General features: G+C 36.0%; 1 protein-coding gene across 3 annotated transcripts in view; it reads left to right on the forward strand.

Moving 5' to 3' along the window:
* Positions 1-13,335, forward strand: part of LOC139147398 (uncharacterized) — a 48,922-nt gene that overhangs the window by 25,291 nt on the left and 10,296 nt on the right. For all 3 annotated transcript variants that reach the window (XR_011555717.1, XM_070718490.1, XM_070718491.1), the window contains exons 14-20: positions 2,867-2,965; positions 4,236-4,355; positions 4,761-4,866; positions 10,247-10,386; positions 10,922-11,093; positions 11,715-11,843; positions 12,346-12,532. Coding sequence is in view for 2 of the 3 variants with exons in the window: in XM_070718490.1 (XP_070574591.1) it covers positions 2,867-2,965; positions 4,236-4,355; positions 4,761-4,866; positions 10,247-10,386; positions 10,922-11,093; positions 11,715-11,843; positions 12,346-12,532 (953 nt within the window). In the remaining variant the exon portion in view is untranslated. The remainder of the gene's footprint in view (positions 1-2,866; positions 2,966-4,235; positions 4,356-4,760; positions 4,867-10,246; positions 10,387-10,921; positions 11,094-11,714; positions 11,844-12,345; positions 12,533-13,335) is intronic.

Genomic DNA, 13,335 nt, shown 5'->3' on the forward strand with positions numbered 1-13,335 from the left:
GGACAAATATAATGGATAAAAGATTCAAGACGAAGTTCGGTTGTGCGTTATGACAAAATAGGGCATTTTGGAATGATAATTGTTTATTCGAAAAACCGAAAAAAAAATCACAGAACTGTAACGAAGAAAAAGGAAACGAGGGAGAAGGGAAACAGCTCAAGATCCGAAGGACCAACACATTTATTACTTTTTTATCTTGAAGGCCTAGAAAATTAGCCACACTTGTAGGGAACTCCTTTTTACGTGAGAACATTTCAAAGGTCTCTGTAAAATATCCATACAGATATGCATTAATAAGCTCATTTATTTCGAACAGATAAACCAACAAAGTAATCATAATAAATGTATGATGTAAATAATATGTTTGTAAAATGAAAGATTCGACAAAAAGCTAAAAAGCAAGGAAAATTAACAAGTTACAGTTCACATTTGTCTTCCTTTGGGATATTGCCATGCCAGAGGTCGTCGGGATACATAAACAGAGTAGAGACTTTCAGTCTTCAAAGTTAACACCCGTTTATTACATACGTGTAGAAGTTACATGTCGCAAGAGATAGCTCTAAAGGTAGTTGAGGACCCCCCCCCCAACGTGCTTGAGCTCCCGATATTATCGAAATATTGTTTTCCATATAAAACATTAGAGGGGTAGTTTCTATCATACGACAGATATGAATTAAGACAAAACAATGAATCAAATCACAAACATTAATAAAACCCTTGGCCTTTAATTGACATGTCAGAAATAATATACGGCGACACATTGCATGTGAAATTCTTGCGTACCTTCATAGATGTTCATTACTTCAATATCACTCAAACATAAGTCGTATCAAAACTTCAAAAACATCCTCGATACAGGTAATTGGCTTCTTTGTCCACTTGCCGCAAATATGGTTTGTATCCGGACTGTATCCAAAGCGACGTATTATTAGGATCTTGATGAATATATTAATATCCTATAGGGCTCAGCTCTTGGTGTCGAGTCAGAGGTTATAATTAAAACTTTCATATACATCTGAAGATGAACAGTCCACGCTAACATGGTTAATAATAGTACTAATTCATGATAAGAATAATTTATAGAAATACTTGTCATTTGCTATGTACATTAGTAGTACTAATACACATAGCGTAAACAGAAAATTTAATCACCGAGTTTACAAGGTCACCCAATGATGCGCACAGCTCACTGATATACTTTTTTATCAGACCCGGGAAGGTATAGATTTCCTATTTAATTTGTCGAAAAGTTGGACATAAATGCCAATTTTTGTACACAAAATTTTGCATTTACCATGATAACAACCCACTGTTTAAGGAACGTATTATGCTGTCATTATTGTTGCCACGGAAGCTTTGCTGCCAAACGTTCAGTATTGCAAGCCCCGGACTCAAAATTAACTTTTTCTCATGGTATTAGTTGTCCACTTAGGCTACCATTTTCTGAAGTTTGTAGCCCAATGACAATAGCTTGAGGTCCCATGCGTTTTTGTTTAGGGATATTTTTCATTACCCCGACAAAAAAGGCGTATTTTTCATGATTCTGTCCATGAAGTAAATTTTCTCGTCATTTGACGTGAATACTTGAAGACCTTACCAAAAACAAGAGAAACCAATATAAAGGACAACAGTGACACTAAAAAGTACGATGACATTGCCTACTCGTTTCATACTCGGGAGGGAGGTATGCAAATTTTGATAGTCGTAATGAGAGCGACCATGATTTTCAATATGCATGGGGGCATACTCTATCAGTGTTAAAAAATCAATATGGGGTTTCTGAAGACAGGAGACATATAATTTCTACATAAATTCAATTGTGATTGATGTAATATGATCAAAATTCAAAGAAAATGCAATTTTATTGGCAATCATTTCCCATGCCTGTCATTCAAGTATATCAGTCAAGACATAAAACTTTATCGCAAAAATTCAAAGGCACTGTCGCCTGTGTAAATGTGGTAGTCTGTTGAACGGGACTACCGCTAAATTCGTGCTCAGCTGCTAACTGAGAAGTTTTCTGTGTATACAATTTGCATCTACTTATTAACACAGAGGGCGCTTTTCTAAACGTGATTCAATCCCAGCATTCTTCGCGCGAGTCCTCATTCATGTTTCTCTGTTTTTCTGTTTCTAAGGCGTGATAGTAACGATATTTTGTATCAATAACTAAGTAGAGAATATTATTTACAAGCTAATGGTAGCGATAGATGGAAGTTTAAAAATAGTACTTTACATGTTTCTATACAAGAAGGCCAAACAAATGGCGGCGCCCATGAATTTATGAATGAAGTCGGCACACTTCTGGTTACTGGCATAGTATATATAAAACAACACATACGCAGTCAGTCGCTAGCACGACTAATAATGTTACTTTTGCCGATGACTACCGGGTGAATTAACCTTTGTGTGACATAAAGTACCTTTGTAACAAATGCATTTCTGGCAAATATTGCTATATTACAGAAAATGGAAAGACCAACATATACGCCTTTCATTTCTTTTATTGGTGCTATGTTCTGTGAAATGTTTTTCATTCTTTGTAACTCTAATTGGTTTTGAATTTTAGTTTGTATAAGGCTCTGCTCCAAGTAACCATTGATTCAAACTCTGACTGACATACTTGCAATAGATGAAAATTCCATACGAAGAGTTCTCCTTAGGTGACCACCATTTACAAGTTTCCAAAATATAAAATTTGTCAGCTGGTTTTTATCATGTCTTTGATGAACAGCTCACTGTTGGTTCTGGAGCTTTCAGTTCGCTTCAATCGCCCAACACCATGATACCTACGCAACTATCGTCAGAAATCATTAAGATTAACTGCCTTGTTCGTCATAGGTATCCTTTATAATTTTTTTCGTAGGACGACAGGTTCAAGATGAGGCTCGATGGCATTCTGGTTACACATGGCGTTTTAGACTATGATATCGATGCTCACTACAAGCTTGAAATTCTATTCATGGTAAGTTACTAGATAATTTTTAGCACAAATATTAAATATCCTACATTCACATGTCAATGTGTACACATATCCATATCAATATGTACATCTTTAATATTCGTTGAATCACCCATTTTAAAATTGTATACAATGATGTAAGATCATCTCAAAGGAAAAGTAATAGCACTTTGAATCGATTTTTGGGGCTTTATTGTGCGCGAGCTAAGGGTCTCAGCCTTACTATGATGTTATGACAAAATATGATCAAAGGTACGGTTACCTTCAGAAGCGGTTTAGGAAAGCATATGGCAATCTCAGGGCCGAAACTTCTTAAACCCATTGCTGCACGAACAAGCTCTACATAGGTAGCTTTATCAAGCCGTTCTAAGTACATGTCCAATTAACATTAACCAGAAGCGGTTAGCATTGAGGTATCGAAATGCGAAATCACCGAGGAATCACAAACGCCAAACTGAAGGTATTTTTTCTTATGCCACAGCCAATCTTGACGGCCACTTGAGGTAGCTATATACCTTATAGACACTTGCAGATTTTTATTTTTTCTCAGTTATGGAAGTACCAAACCCAAATACAGTATATATTTTCTGAACGCCTTAATATTTGGAAATTCGACCGTCCACAGTACACAGTCATTATTTGCATAATAGTCACGTGACTAGCGTTTTGCAAAAATTTGTTTTTCCTCCCTTTAGCGAACACGTTGCACGATTTCCGGATGAAATTTATGCATTGATAAGCCTTAGCAATACCCTTCAAATCCCTGTCTGCGATTTTTTCTCCAAGTCTCTATTCAAATTATATGGCGAGACAATTCAAATTCCTTGAAAAGTACCTAGTCTAACACCTTTAATAGTGCATAACAAAAACACAAAAGCAAATAAAGGAAATCCCAGACACGGGCGTCGGGTAAATTGTCTCCTGTTGTGGTGGTACGTCGACCCATGTATTCAGGCAAGAATATTTTTATTACATTCCTTTTTAACATTTATCACTATATGACATTAAGTTATATACATACATATATATATATATATATATATATATATATATATATATCCAAATAAGTAGTTATTTAGATACGATTGGATTGGAAAACTTTTCCCGATTTGCGCTAAAAGCTATTCATTATTCAGCCTATGCCAGTGCCAAAGTAACTTTTTTCGTGTTCTGCGAATATCGGCTTGACCTACATTTTCTACACCCTTCAGGAACAAAAATGCCAAATGCAAAACTCGGGAAGATTAATATTTCAATTCTGTTTTTCCAATAGGAAAATTTTTGGGAAAACGAGGCCACATTGACGGTGACTATTCTGAACGAGAGCGATTGGCCACCTTTCTACAACTCAACGTGTGAAACACCAGTTTATAGGAGGGGTCACTTAAACCCTGTAAGTGATTGTTTTATTTGTGTACCTTAGTCAACGTGAAATAGAAACAATTGCGTTCGTTCAACGGCAAATGTGTTCCCATGACATATAAATTGATTTGAATAGTTATTCATATAAAGTGTTACAAACTTTCCTATACTACATATAAATAAATACTAGCCAAAGCAAATAATTAAAGGCCCAATCTTTGTCTTTCACTCATAACTGAAGATAATTATCTGTTTTGTGATAATCTGATCCTAGATAATCTTGTTCAAAGTCTTTGAATATTACACATTTTATGGGGGAATATTGTGATACACTTGATAATTGTCATCAACATGTCGTTTATATTATTAATGCAAAGGAGTAAATGTGAACATTAAACTATACAGATTTAGGCTTTCACTGTAATGTCTGTTGCAGTTTGGTCATCTCCTGTTCGATGTATCTTTTGGCGATTTTAGAATGTCTGATATCGACTTTGCATGGCAAGATTTGGTCCTGGGGATTGACACTGACAATGGCCGATGTAAGTGACTCTTAACTGAATTTTGAACTCCTCAGTAGTCGTACGTTGAATACGTAATCCATCAACAACAATAACAACATTGGCTGGCCCTGTTACTTGCTGGTACAGTTCAAACTACTTAAAGCAACCAAAAATATCTATGAACAATAAACCAACAACAAAACATTCTATGTCGCTAACTTCATAAGTGTAATTTATATACAACGTGTAATAGCCAGGTCCTTGATGTGGTTTTATGTTCTAAACATATAACAGATGTGCAAATGGTGAGCAAGACCCTTGTATCATTTCCTGCGATCAAACATTAACCAGATCAAAATCTAATGAAGATAATCGACTTATCACAATTTTAATAATTTTGATATTCTTGTACTCAATACATTTAACACGCACTTGGCAAAATGCTCGATATACAGCAATATATACACATATACTCATTCTGTACATGTGTCAAATACGTGAAGTATATACGTACGTATACTAATGAAACGCAAAACTACAGTGTACACCTGGTGTGCAAAGATCTGCATTAAGTATGCTCATGGTCTGCAAAAATATACGCTACGCATTTCAACGTATTGGAATGTTCAACATACAAAAATATACGTTACGTACGCAATTAATATGTGTTCCGTATACATCAATATACGTAAATATGCTGTACGTATATCAAGCATTATGTCCAGTGACGATTGGAAAATAATCGCAATCATACCAATCCATAATCCAATGACAGTTGGTCAGAAGTCGTAAGACAATGGTTGTAAGCATAGACACAAAACAGCACAGAACAGACAGTAAATAGACGGTACACAAACAAAGTCATATTCATGAAAGAAAGATATATGGACCTCTGGCCAGAAGACCAAGAAGTGATGTCAGGTGTTTCGAAAATAGTAAGCGCATTCTGCCCCACATGTGGCACCCGCCATATATCAATCTATAAGTCAGATAGGTAGTGGTCACTAACTAAGGCCAACTGTCACCGATGCCATCAGTGATCATTTGTCGAAGAGAGAAATTGTATTTATCTACCAGCTTGCGATACCTGCCAAAAAGCGTTTGAATGAAGAGACTTATTTTGGAGAATTGAATATAATATACGGTGGTTTCAATCGGGTTCAAACTCACAACGTATGATATCCAGTCACCTAGAAGAGAAGCCACAGACAAAGCCACCGAATCCATAATCACTAACTAAGTTGTTACAATTTTTCTGACTTTTCTGAATTTTTCTGTATCTTTGTATATACGCAAAAGAATATAAGATGGAACCAAACTTGACAAGCGGAAAGCTATATCTATGTCTATGTCATCCTGTTGACTTTGGAGAGCTATAAGTAATTTATGTATACTTTTTTGTCCTTCAATGACAAAAACATTAAACCCGGATGAATGAATGAATGAATGAATGTTTTTCAAATTTCGCAATAATGTTGGGCGCCCTATAGCTGATTTTTTCAATATTACAAATAAATTACTCACATACAAACAAGCGCATTCCCTAAAGAGAAAAGCAGATGAGCGTACTTTTGCAGATGGAACTAACATTAGTTCCCCTTTCCAATTTTCCCTAATTATTTCCAATCGTGTTAGTTCTGGTATGACTACCTCGCTGTGTTCTTGATGGGTTGCATAATAAGAGATCCATATAATATTTTTGATTTAGTGCTTGCTGCTTCATTCCATCCTATGGACCCAGTCGTATATTTCTTTCTTTGTTTCTCTGCTTTAAAATGCTTCTGTGGCCATACATGGTGAGCAACAAGTTCGTGTGATCAGCAAGACTTTGTACGAGGCGCGATATGTAAAAAACATTAATTTACACAATCAAGCTTATTTAGGAGATAGAACAGATATAAAATGTTTACATTTTCTATATATATATATATATATATATATATATATATATATATATATATATATATATATATATATATAAACAATTTACACAATCATGCTCATTTAAGAGATAGAACAGATGGAAAATGTATAAAGAGATGAATTTTCAATGTACATTTGCATTCACATACATTGGCCATACATATGTGTGTATACATATATATGCACATAAACACACGCACGGGCATAAAGTGTATTTATTCATACGTTTAGAATAACCACATTCACACTTTTAAATTAGCGTCTTTACTGTGAACCATTTTTACTTTTGTGTTATTGTATTATGAGAATGAGAAAATTTAATCTACTGCATGAACTTGAAATGAATGGTTTCAAATACTGATTTGAGTAATTCCTTATTTCAATATGTAAGAATTCAAAAATCAAATCTCCTGGTCTCCCATGTGCTGTCTTATTCCTGATCTTGTGTACAGTTTCACTTTCAGGAGCGTCCTTTGACCAAAAGTCTTCTCCAACTACATCAGAGTCGGAGCTATCACCGTCTCTACCAGTATGTAGTGACAGTGACACTGCAAGCAGGCAGTAGCAGGGCAGTAGTTGTATTAACTTTGATAATTGTGACGATTTCGTTCAGTTTATAGGACTGCGATATTGTTCTTGCACACAGCACGTGTATGTGTACCGAGCATTTGTATCATTGACAAATTACTTTCAATCTGGACTTTAATTCAATTATCAAAAGTATTAATGTATGAAGGCTTTGTCGCCAAACTGAATATTGTGTGTGTTGAAGCATGTTGTAGAGAGACAGCAAGAAACTCCATTCAATACCACCATTCAATACACTGCATAGAAATATTTAAAGAAGTACTAACAGTTGCAGCTTCTGCCCCGTTACGAAGCCTACTTGTTTTCATGTCTGTAAAATCTATGGCATTTGTGCGTTTTCAGATTTTTTCGACAACAAATTCATCAAATGCAACAAAACGGTTCTAGATTTTGTCCGATTATTACTAACATTAGAACCATCGAATGACATAAATGTGTTATTTATTTTTCATTGAATTACCAAGCTACCAGACCTTTGGTTCGGAAAATGTAAAAAGTGAAAGGAACCAAAATATTTTCAGCCTTAATATTTTAAGCATGAGCGGGGATAAGATCGGCAGGTGATACAAACTGCACTGCACCGGCCATGAGTCCACCTGCGGCGTTGCTGGTTAATCAACACGCCCCGTGCTCCATGCATGCGCTAATATGTCACACTCAGCTAGTGTCTGGACTCGCTTAAAGCCTGGCCTTACTGTTGGTCCATAAGCGGTGGTGTTTTCGTACGGGATATCTGCCTTTTACGGGCTGGTTTTGACTTGTACGTTTTGGCGGGTTTAAAAGCGTAAAAGTCAACACCAGCCCGTTAATGGCAGAAATCCCATCTCAAAATACCACTGTTGTGGACCAACAGCTAAGCCTTTGCCCTCGGCTCCTATGCAGTGGACTTGTTCTCTGTTAGCCGGTGACCCTGTTCTCTGTTAGCCGGTGCAGCCTGTTACGCTAGCTTCAAAAGCGCGAGGCTTCAACGACTCAGCCGGCTCCTGTCTGTGCTAGACAATACAAGTAGAAGCAATTCAGGGCTTTGAGAGAGTATCAGCATTTTGAAAGTTCAAATGCACTTGTAAAGCACAAGAACCAGCAATATGCGTGTATTTGGGTTTGTCTTGCCAGGGTCCTTGTATGGTCTTGTGAAACACACAAGCTCTGCTGTATGCAGCATTGTGAGCGCAACTTTTTGCAGCTGTCTCAAATGGCGTATGTATATAAACTTTTTGCAGTTGTATTACCAAAGCGAGGCCCCATACATATAAAAGGCCATATCTATACCAAAGCAAGGCCCTCTATATAACACGATTGGAACTAATTTGGGATCATTGGATGGTGAAGTAATGTCGATTTTATCTACAAATGTAACCTCATCTGCTCTTCTTTTTACGTTACACACTTGTTTTTATAAGTAATTTGTAATATTGTAACATTCAACTATAGGGCACCTAACATTTTTTTAGAAATTTGAAAAATATAAAAATCCAATTATCCAAAATTAGTTCCAATGGTGATAAAAGTATAATTTGTGCCGCTGTATTAGAACGAGGCCCTATAAAATTTTGCAGCTGCGTCACATCGAGGCTGAATGTAAATATTTGCAGCTATCCCTAAAGCGAGGCTCCATGTAAATTTTCGAGCTCTTATCCAAGTCGAAAGTGAAAGACTTAGGACATAATTTCCCTCAAGGAATCTTTCAACCATTCATTTGCAAAATATAAAGAATAAAAATCTGGGGTTTTAGTGCAAATGTCGGTACCAGAGAAACAATTAAGCAAGATTTACCGATATTTGAAATTGAAAATGGCCACCATGTCTGTGTTAACACTATGGAGAAAAATAAAATTTTCAATTTTCGAAAAAATAAGACGGTCAAAGTTTTTCTTACTCGAAGAGCTTCAAAATGAACCCCCACAAGTGGTAGATCATAAAATAGCTCAAGAGCCAAATATCTGTCCCCGAGGCGCATTCTACCTATACAGGGAAGGACGTTTTGATACTATAACTGTACTTACATCGATAGCATTTGAACATACATACGATCCTTTTTGAAATTCGAACTGCCTGTAGCATTCGTCGAGATGACCGTAGTGTTGACTGAACACTCTCTTGCTGGCCAAATATAATACTTTTCTTGAGGTAGTATGACTTACACTATAACTCAAACTTTCCTCAAGGAATATTTCAACCCTTCTCTTTCAAAAACAAGAATACAAATCGGGAGTCATCGAGCAAATTGTGATACTAGAGAAACAAAGTGCCCAAGATTTACCAATATTTGAAATTCAAAATGCCCGCTATCTCTTTGGAAACAAATACAGTTATATTGTCTTTCACATTTTATCAATTATTTTCTGATCTAGGCCTCCTAGTTGTGAGGCTAGCTCAATTTCAAACATAGATAAATCTTTGGTAAGTTTTGTCTGGTTTGCACGATGAATGTGCACGGTGAATCGTCGGTAATCCCCGTGATCCTACATTTTTATTCTTGATTTTGAAAGAGTATATTTAAAAGATTTTACGAGGACAGTTCGAGCAAAAGTTTAAGTCTTTCACTTTCGAGAAGCATACTGCTTTAACTTTGATTCAGACTCGAAATTGGAAAACTTGTGATGACTCTGCGGTTAAAAACATAATTTTAGTATTTAAGAAAATTGAGCAATTCAAATCTTTGTTTTCTCCACGAGCTTAACAATGAACTCAAAAGTGGTAGACTGGATGCAAGAGCTAGCAAATTCATTACTGATCTATGTCTATATACATTTCAATGTAATCCTTGTATAATAATGTGGTGCTGTAAACAAGTCAAGAATGTTTCCCATTCGATGATTGCTTCATCTGCAACCCAAAGTTTGGTCAAATCCAGTAGGCACATTGTCACTCTACAATAAAACATTTTATCATATTTATTATTTTATAGGTACCGCCGATATCTTTTTAAGTTTATTTGAACCATTCTCAGTCGTTTGGGTTTGTGATTTATCAAAAGCGCCGTACACGATCGACCAAGTACAGGGACCACCAATACCAATACAGAAACTCAAGTTTTACGATGACAGGGTACGTAACATTTTGAGTGAATTATTTTGTATCAGGAAAACTGGTTTCTTGCATAGTGGAAATCCCGATGTTTTGAGTCAACATTGTGGGAAACGTTACTCTTTGCGTGCAGAGAAGCAAGGTCAGTTTCACGCGAAATAATTATTCCATCAAGTAAAAATAAAAGGAGCAATAACAAATAACACATTATTAAGAGCAAGAGGGCCTTACAATACCGTAATGACCACGATTTTCAAATTTGTAGAACAAAACGGCAATGAGTAAATTGTATTTTGAAGAGGATAATCGATAGCTTGTATAGCCAAAAGATGAAACTGAATCATTGGGCAAATCATTTTCATAATTTAGCTAGTTTTACTTCCTTTATTTCGAAATGTTATAGCATCATTGTATCGGAGACGGACACAGAAAGGCGCAAATACAGAAATACATTCTATCGAGCCATCCACGAAGAAGTGAGAGATGAATCTTTTTTTATCATACATGAGCGTTTGCTTGAGAAAAATGAAACTATGTATATTTTTGCTTCTTCCAGAAGCCGCTTCCTAGGAACTTTTCGATTGATCCGTTAGTACGCTATGATTGTATTGTGGAAATGCATATTGAGTACAGTACTGCCAGTGCACCAATAGTTGTGCTATTATCGTATGATCGTTCGGACATGGGATATTTCTTTCAAACAGTAGAAATAAAAATGGACAGTCAAGGTAAGTTAAAGAAAAGAAAAAACACCGGATGCACTCGAAATATTATGACATTCTAACCTACTTAATTATTGGTCTTTGCAATATGAATTGACCGTCAAAATTTTTGCCATTATACTATAGACACAACAGATTCATACTTTTTCAGTATATTTCACTGGCTGATTTTCAAAAGTAACTGACAGACTAACAGTTTTATCGAATTATGTCGCAAAACAAATAGGTGAAAGTACGCCATTACAGCATATCACTTTTATGCGATATGTAGTAAATAACTTATGCTTGATTGTCAAACACTCCAAATTCACAGACAGAACGGAACTCAGAAACGACATAAATATTGGAATATGGAGTGTAATTTGTAAAAAGCACGTACAGCACCTGTCTCTGTGCCTGTCCCTGTAACATACCCTATACTCAGCAATAAGAGTGTAAACGTTCGACAGTGATTCTGTAGGGAAGATGTCTAGTGACCATACATGGGTCAGACTTAAGAGTTCAAGACGTCCGTGTATCATGTACATCTAAATTTGAAAAGCATCCTATTATATTTGAGCTCGAACTTGGAATTTGGTTAGCAGAGGTGACGTCTGTGTAAGTAATTCATGTCATTGTATTCCAAAGGATGTCCGCCTGGTAAATATGGTATGTTATGTGATAAAGACTGCATATGTCAGAACGGTGCTTCTTGCCATGGGTTCAATGGTGCTTGTAATTGCTACAGGGGATGGACAGGCCCTGCCTGTGATATAGGTAAACAAATTTGATTACTAAAAGACTGCTTAACCTTTATGCTTTACCGTATGGATTAGTTGAAGAGAAAAATCAAACATAACGACAAAGCAGTCAAACTGCAACGACATTGCTGAGTTATTCTACCATTTTTTGACGTTGCGATGATGCAAAGTGGTCCTAATCTTCGACTAACAAACTTCTTTGCTTAGTGGCCAAGTACCGTTTGGTGTTAATTCTAATCAACGGAGAAGACTACTGAAATCCACATATGGTCACACACCGAAAAGAAAAGACAACAGAGTGCTACAAGGACTGAAGATAGCAGCCAGTGTTAATCGCATTCAAAGCTTCGTTATTTAAAAGGATCATCTCGCAAAGAGCGTAGTTTTCCCGAGAAACAGCATGAAAAACATGTTTAATCTTCTATAAGCAATGGAGCAGTCTGTAATTCAGCAGACACATCAGTAATACTTTCTAAATTATAATTTAATATCGGTAATACGAATTTACTTCATTGCAGCTGTAAAAGAGCTTTGGATTACACCTGCTGATGGTAAGCCGATCTACGACCAAATATTCGTTCTTTCCTGTCACCACAACTTTGATATCAACTCTGCATACGGGACAGTCTGGAAGTTTTTCAATGGTTCGTCTAGTAGAATTCTACAGGGTCCATTAGAATATATCTCCTATAATGAGCATAAAAGGTCAGTAATTCATATGGTATGGTGCTGTGTGACAGGCAACAGCCTCGACTTTTGAAATGGTTATCTGCAATTTTTATTTAATAGGATAATTAAAATGTTTAGTATTCGATGATGAACTTTAAAAACCTCAGTAGCCAAGTACAAGTTGTTTACAGTTTCAAACAATACCGGATGTATTTTTATTTAATTTTCAAGCCCAGACTCTCTCTCTTGAATGATAGTCAACACAAAATCATCTATTTAATCAACACGTAGTGCATGTCGTAACTCGTAAGCGGGTCATCTGTCTTAGAATGTCTAACTTTAAGGATAACGCTTAACCTCCTAATCGCTAATTAATGAATGTATTCTATGCTACAAATTTTGCTTGAATTAAAATACTAGGAAAAAGAATCCGCGACTTAAGCACGGTGCTTTGTAGTGGAGATTTGGATTTCTGATATCATCGCTAGGTGAATACCATTTTGTTGCGACTTGGAATCAAAGATGAGATTCAGTGAATTAAGAACCACCCGTTCTTTCAACCTGTATTGATTTTATAATAAAATAAATCCATAAGGAGCAAAAAACCAAAACTAAATTTATATATCATCGTAGCCTACGGACATCTTTTTAGATAAAAGACTCGCTTCAAATGATCGAAGTCTAGACGTAAATGCAAAAGGCAGTACAAATAAGGTACTCCGCAAAACAGCATGTGTGAACACTTTTCGCTTTATTCTAACACATTTTTCCGAAGGGAGTTTAACATGCGGAAATAAATGGTTTACTAACTTACAAATGTAAACAAATCAAACTCCAAA

This window comes from Ptychodera flava, chromosome 13 (genome assembly GCF_041260155.1).
Source record: "Ptychodera flava strain L36383 chromosome 13, AS_Pfla_20210202, whole genome shotgun sequence".
Lineage (NCBI taxonomy): Eukaryota > Metazoa > Hemichordata > Enteropneusta > Ptychoderidae > Ptychodera > Ptychodera flava.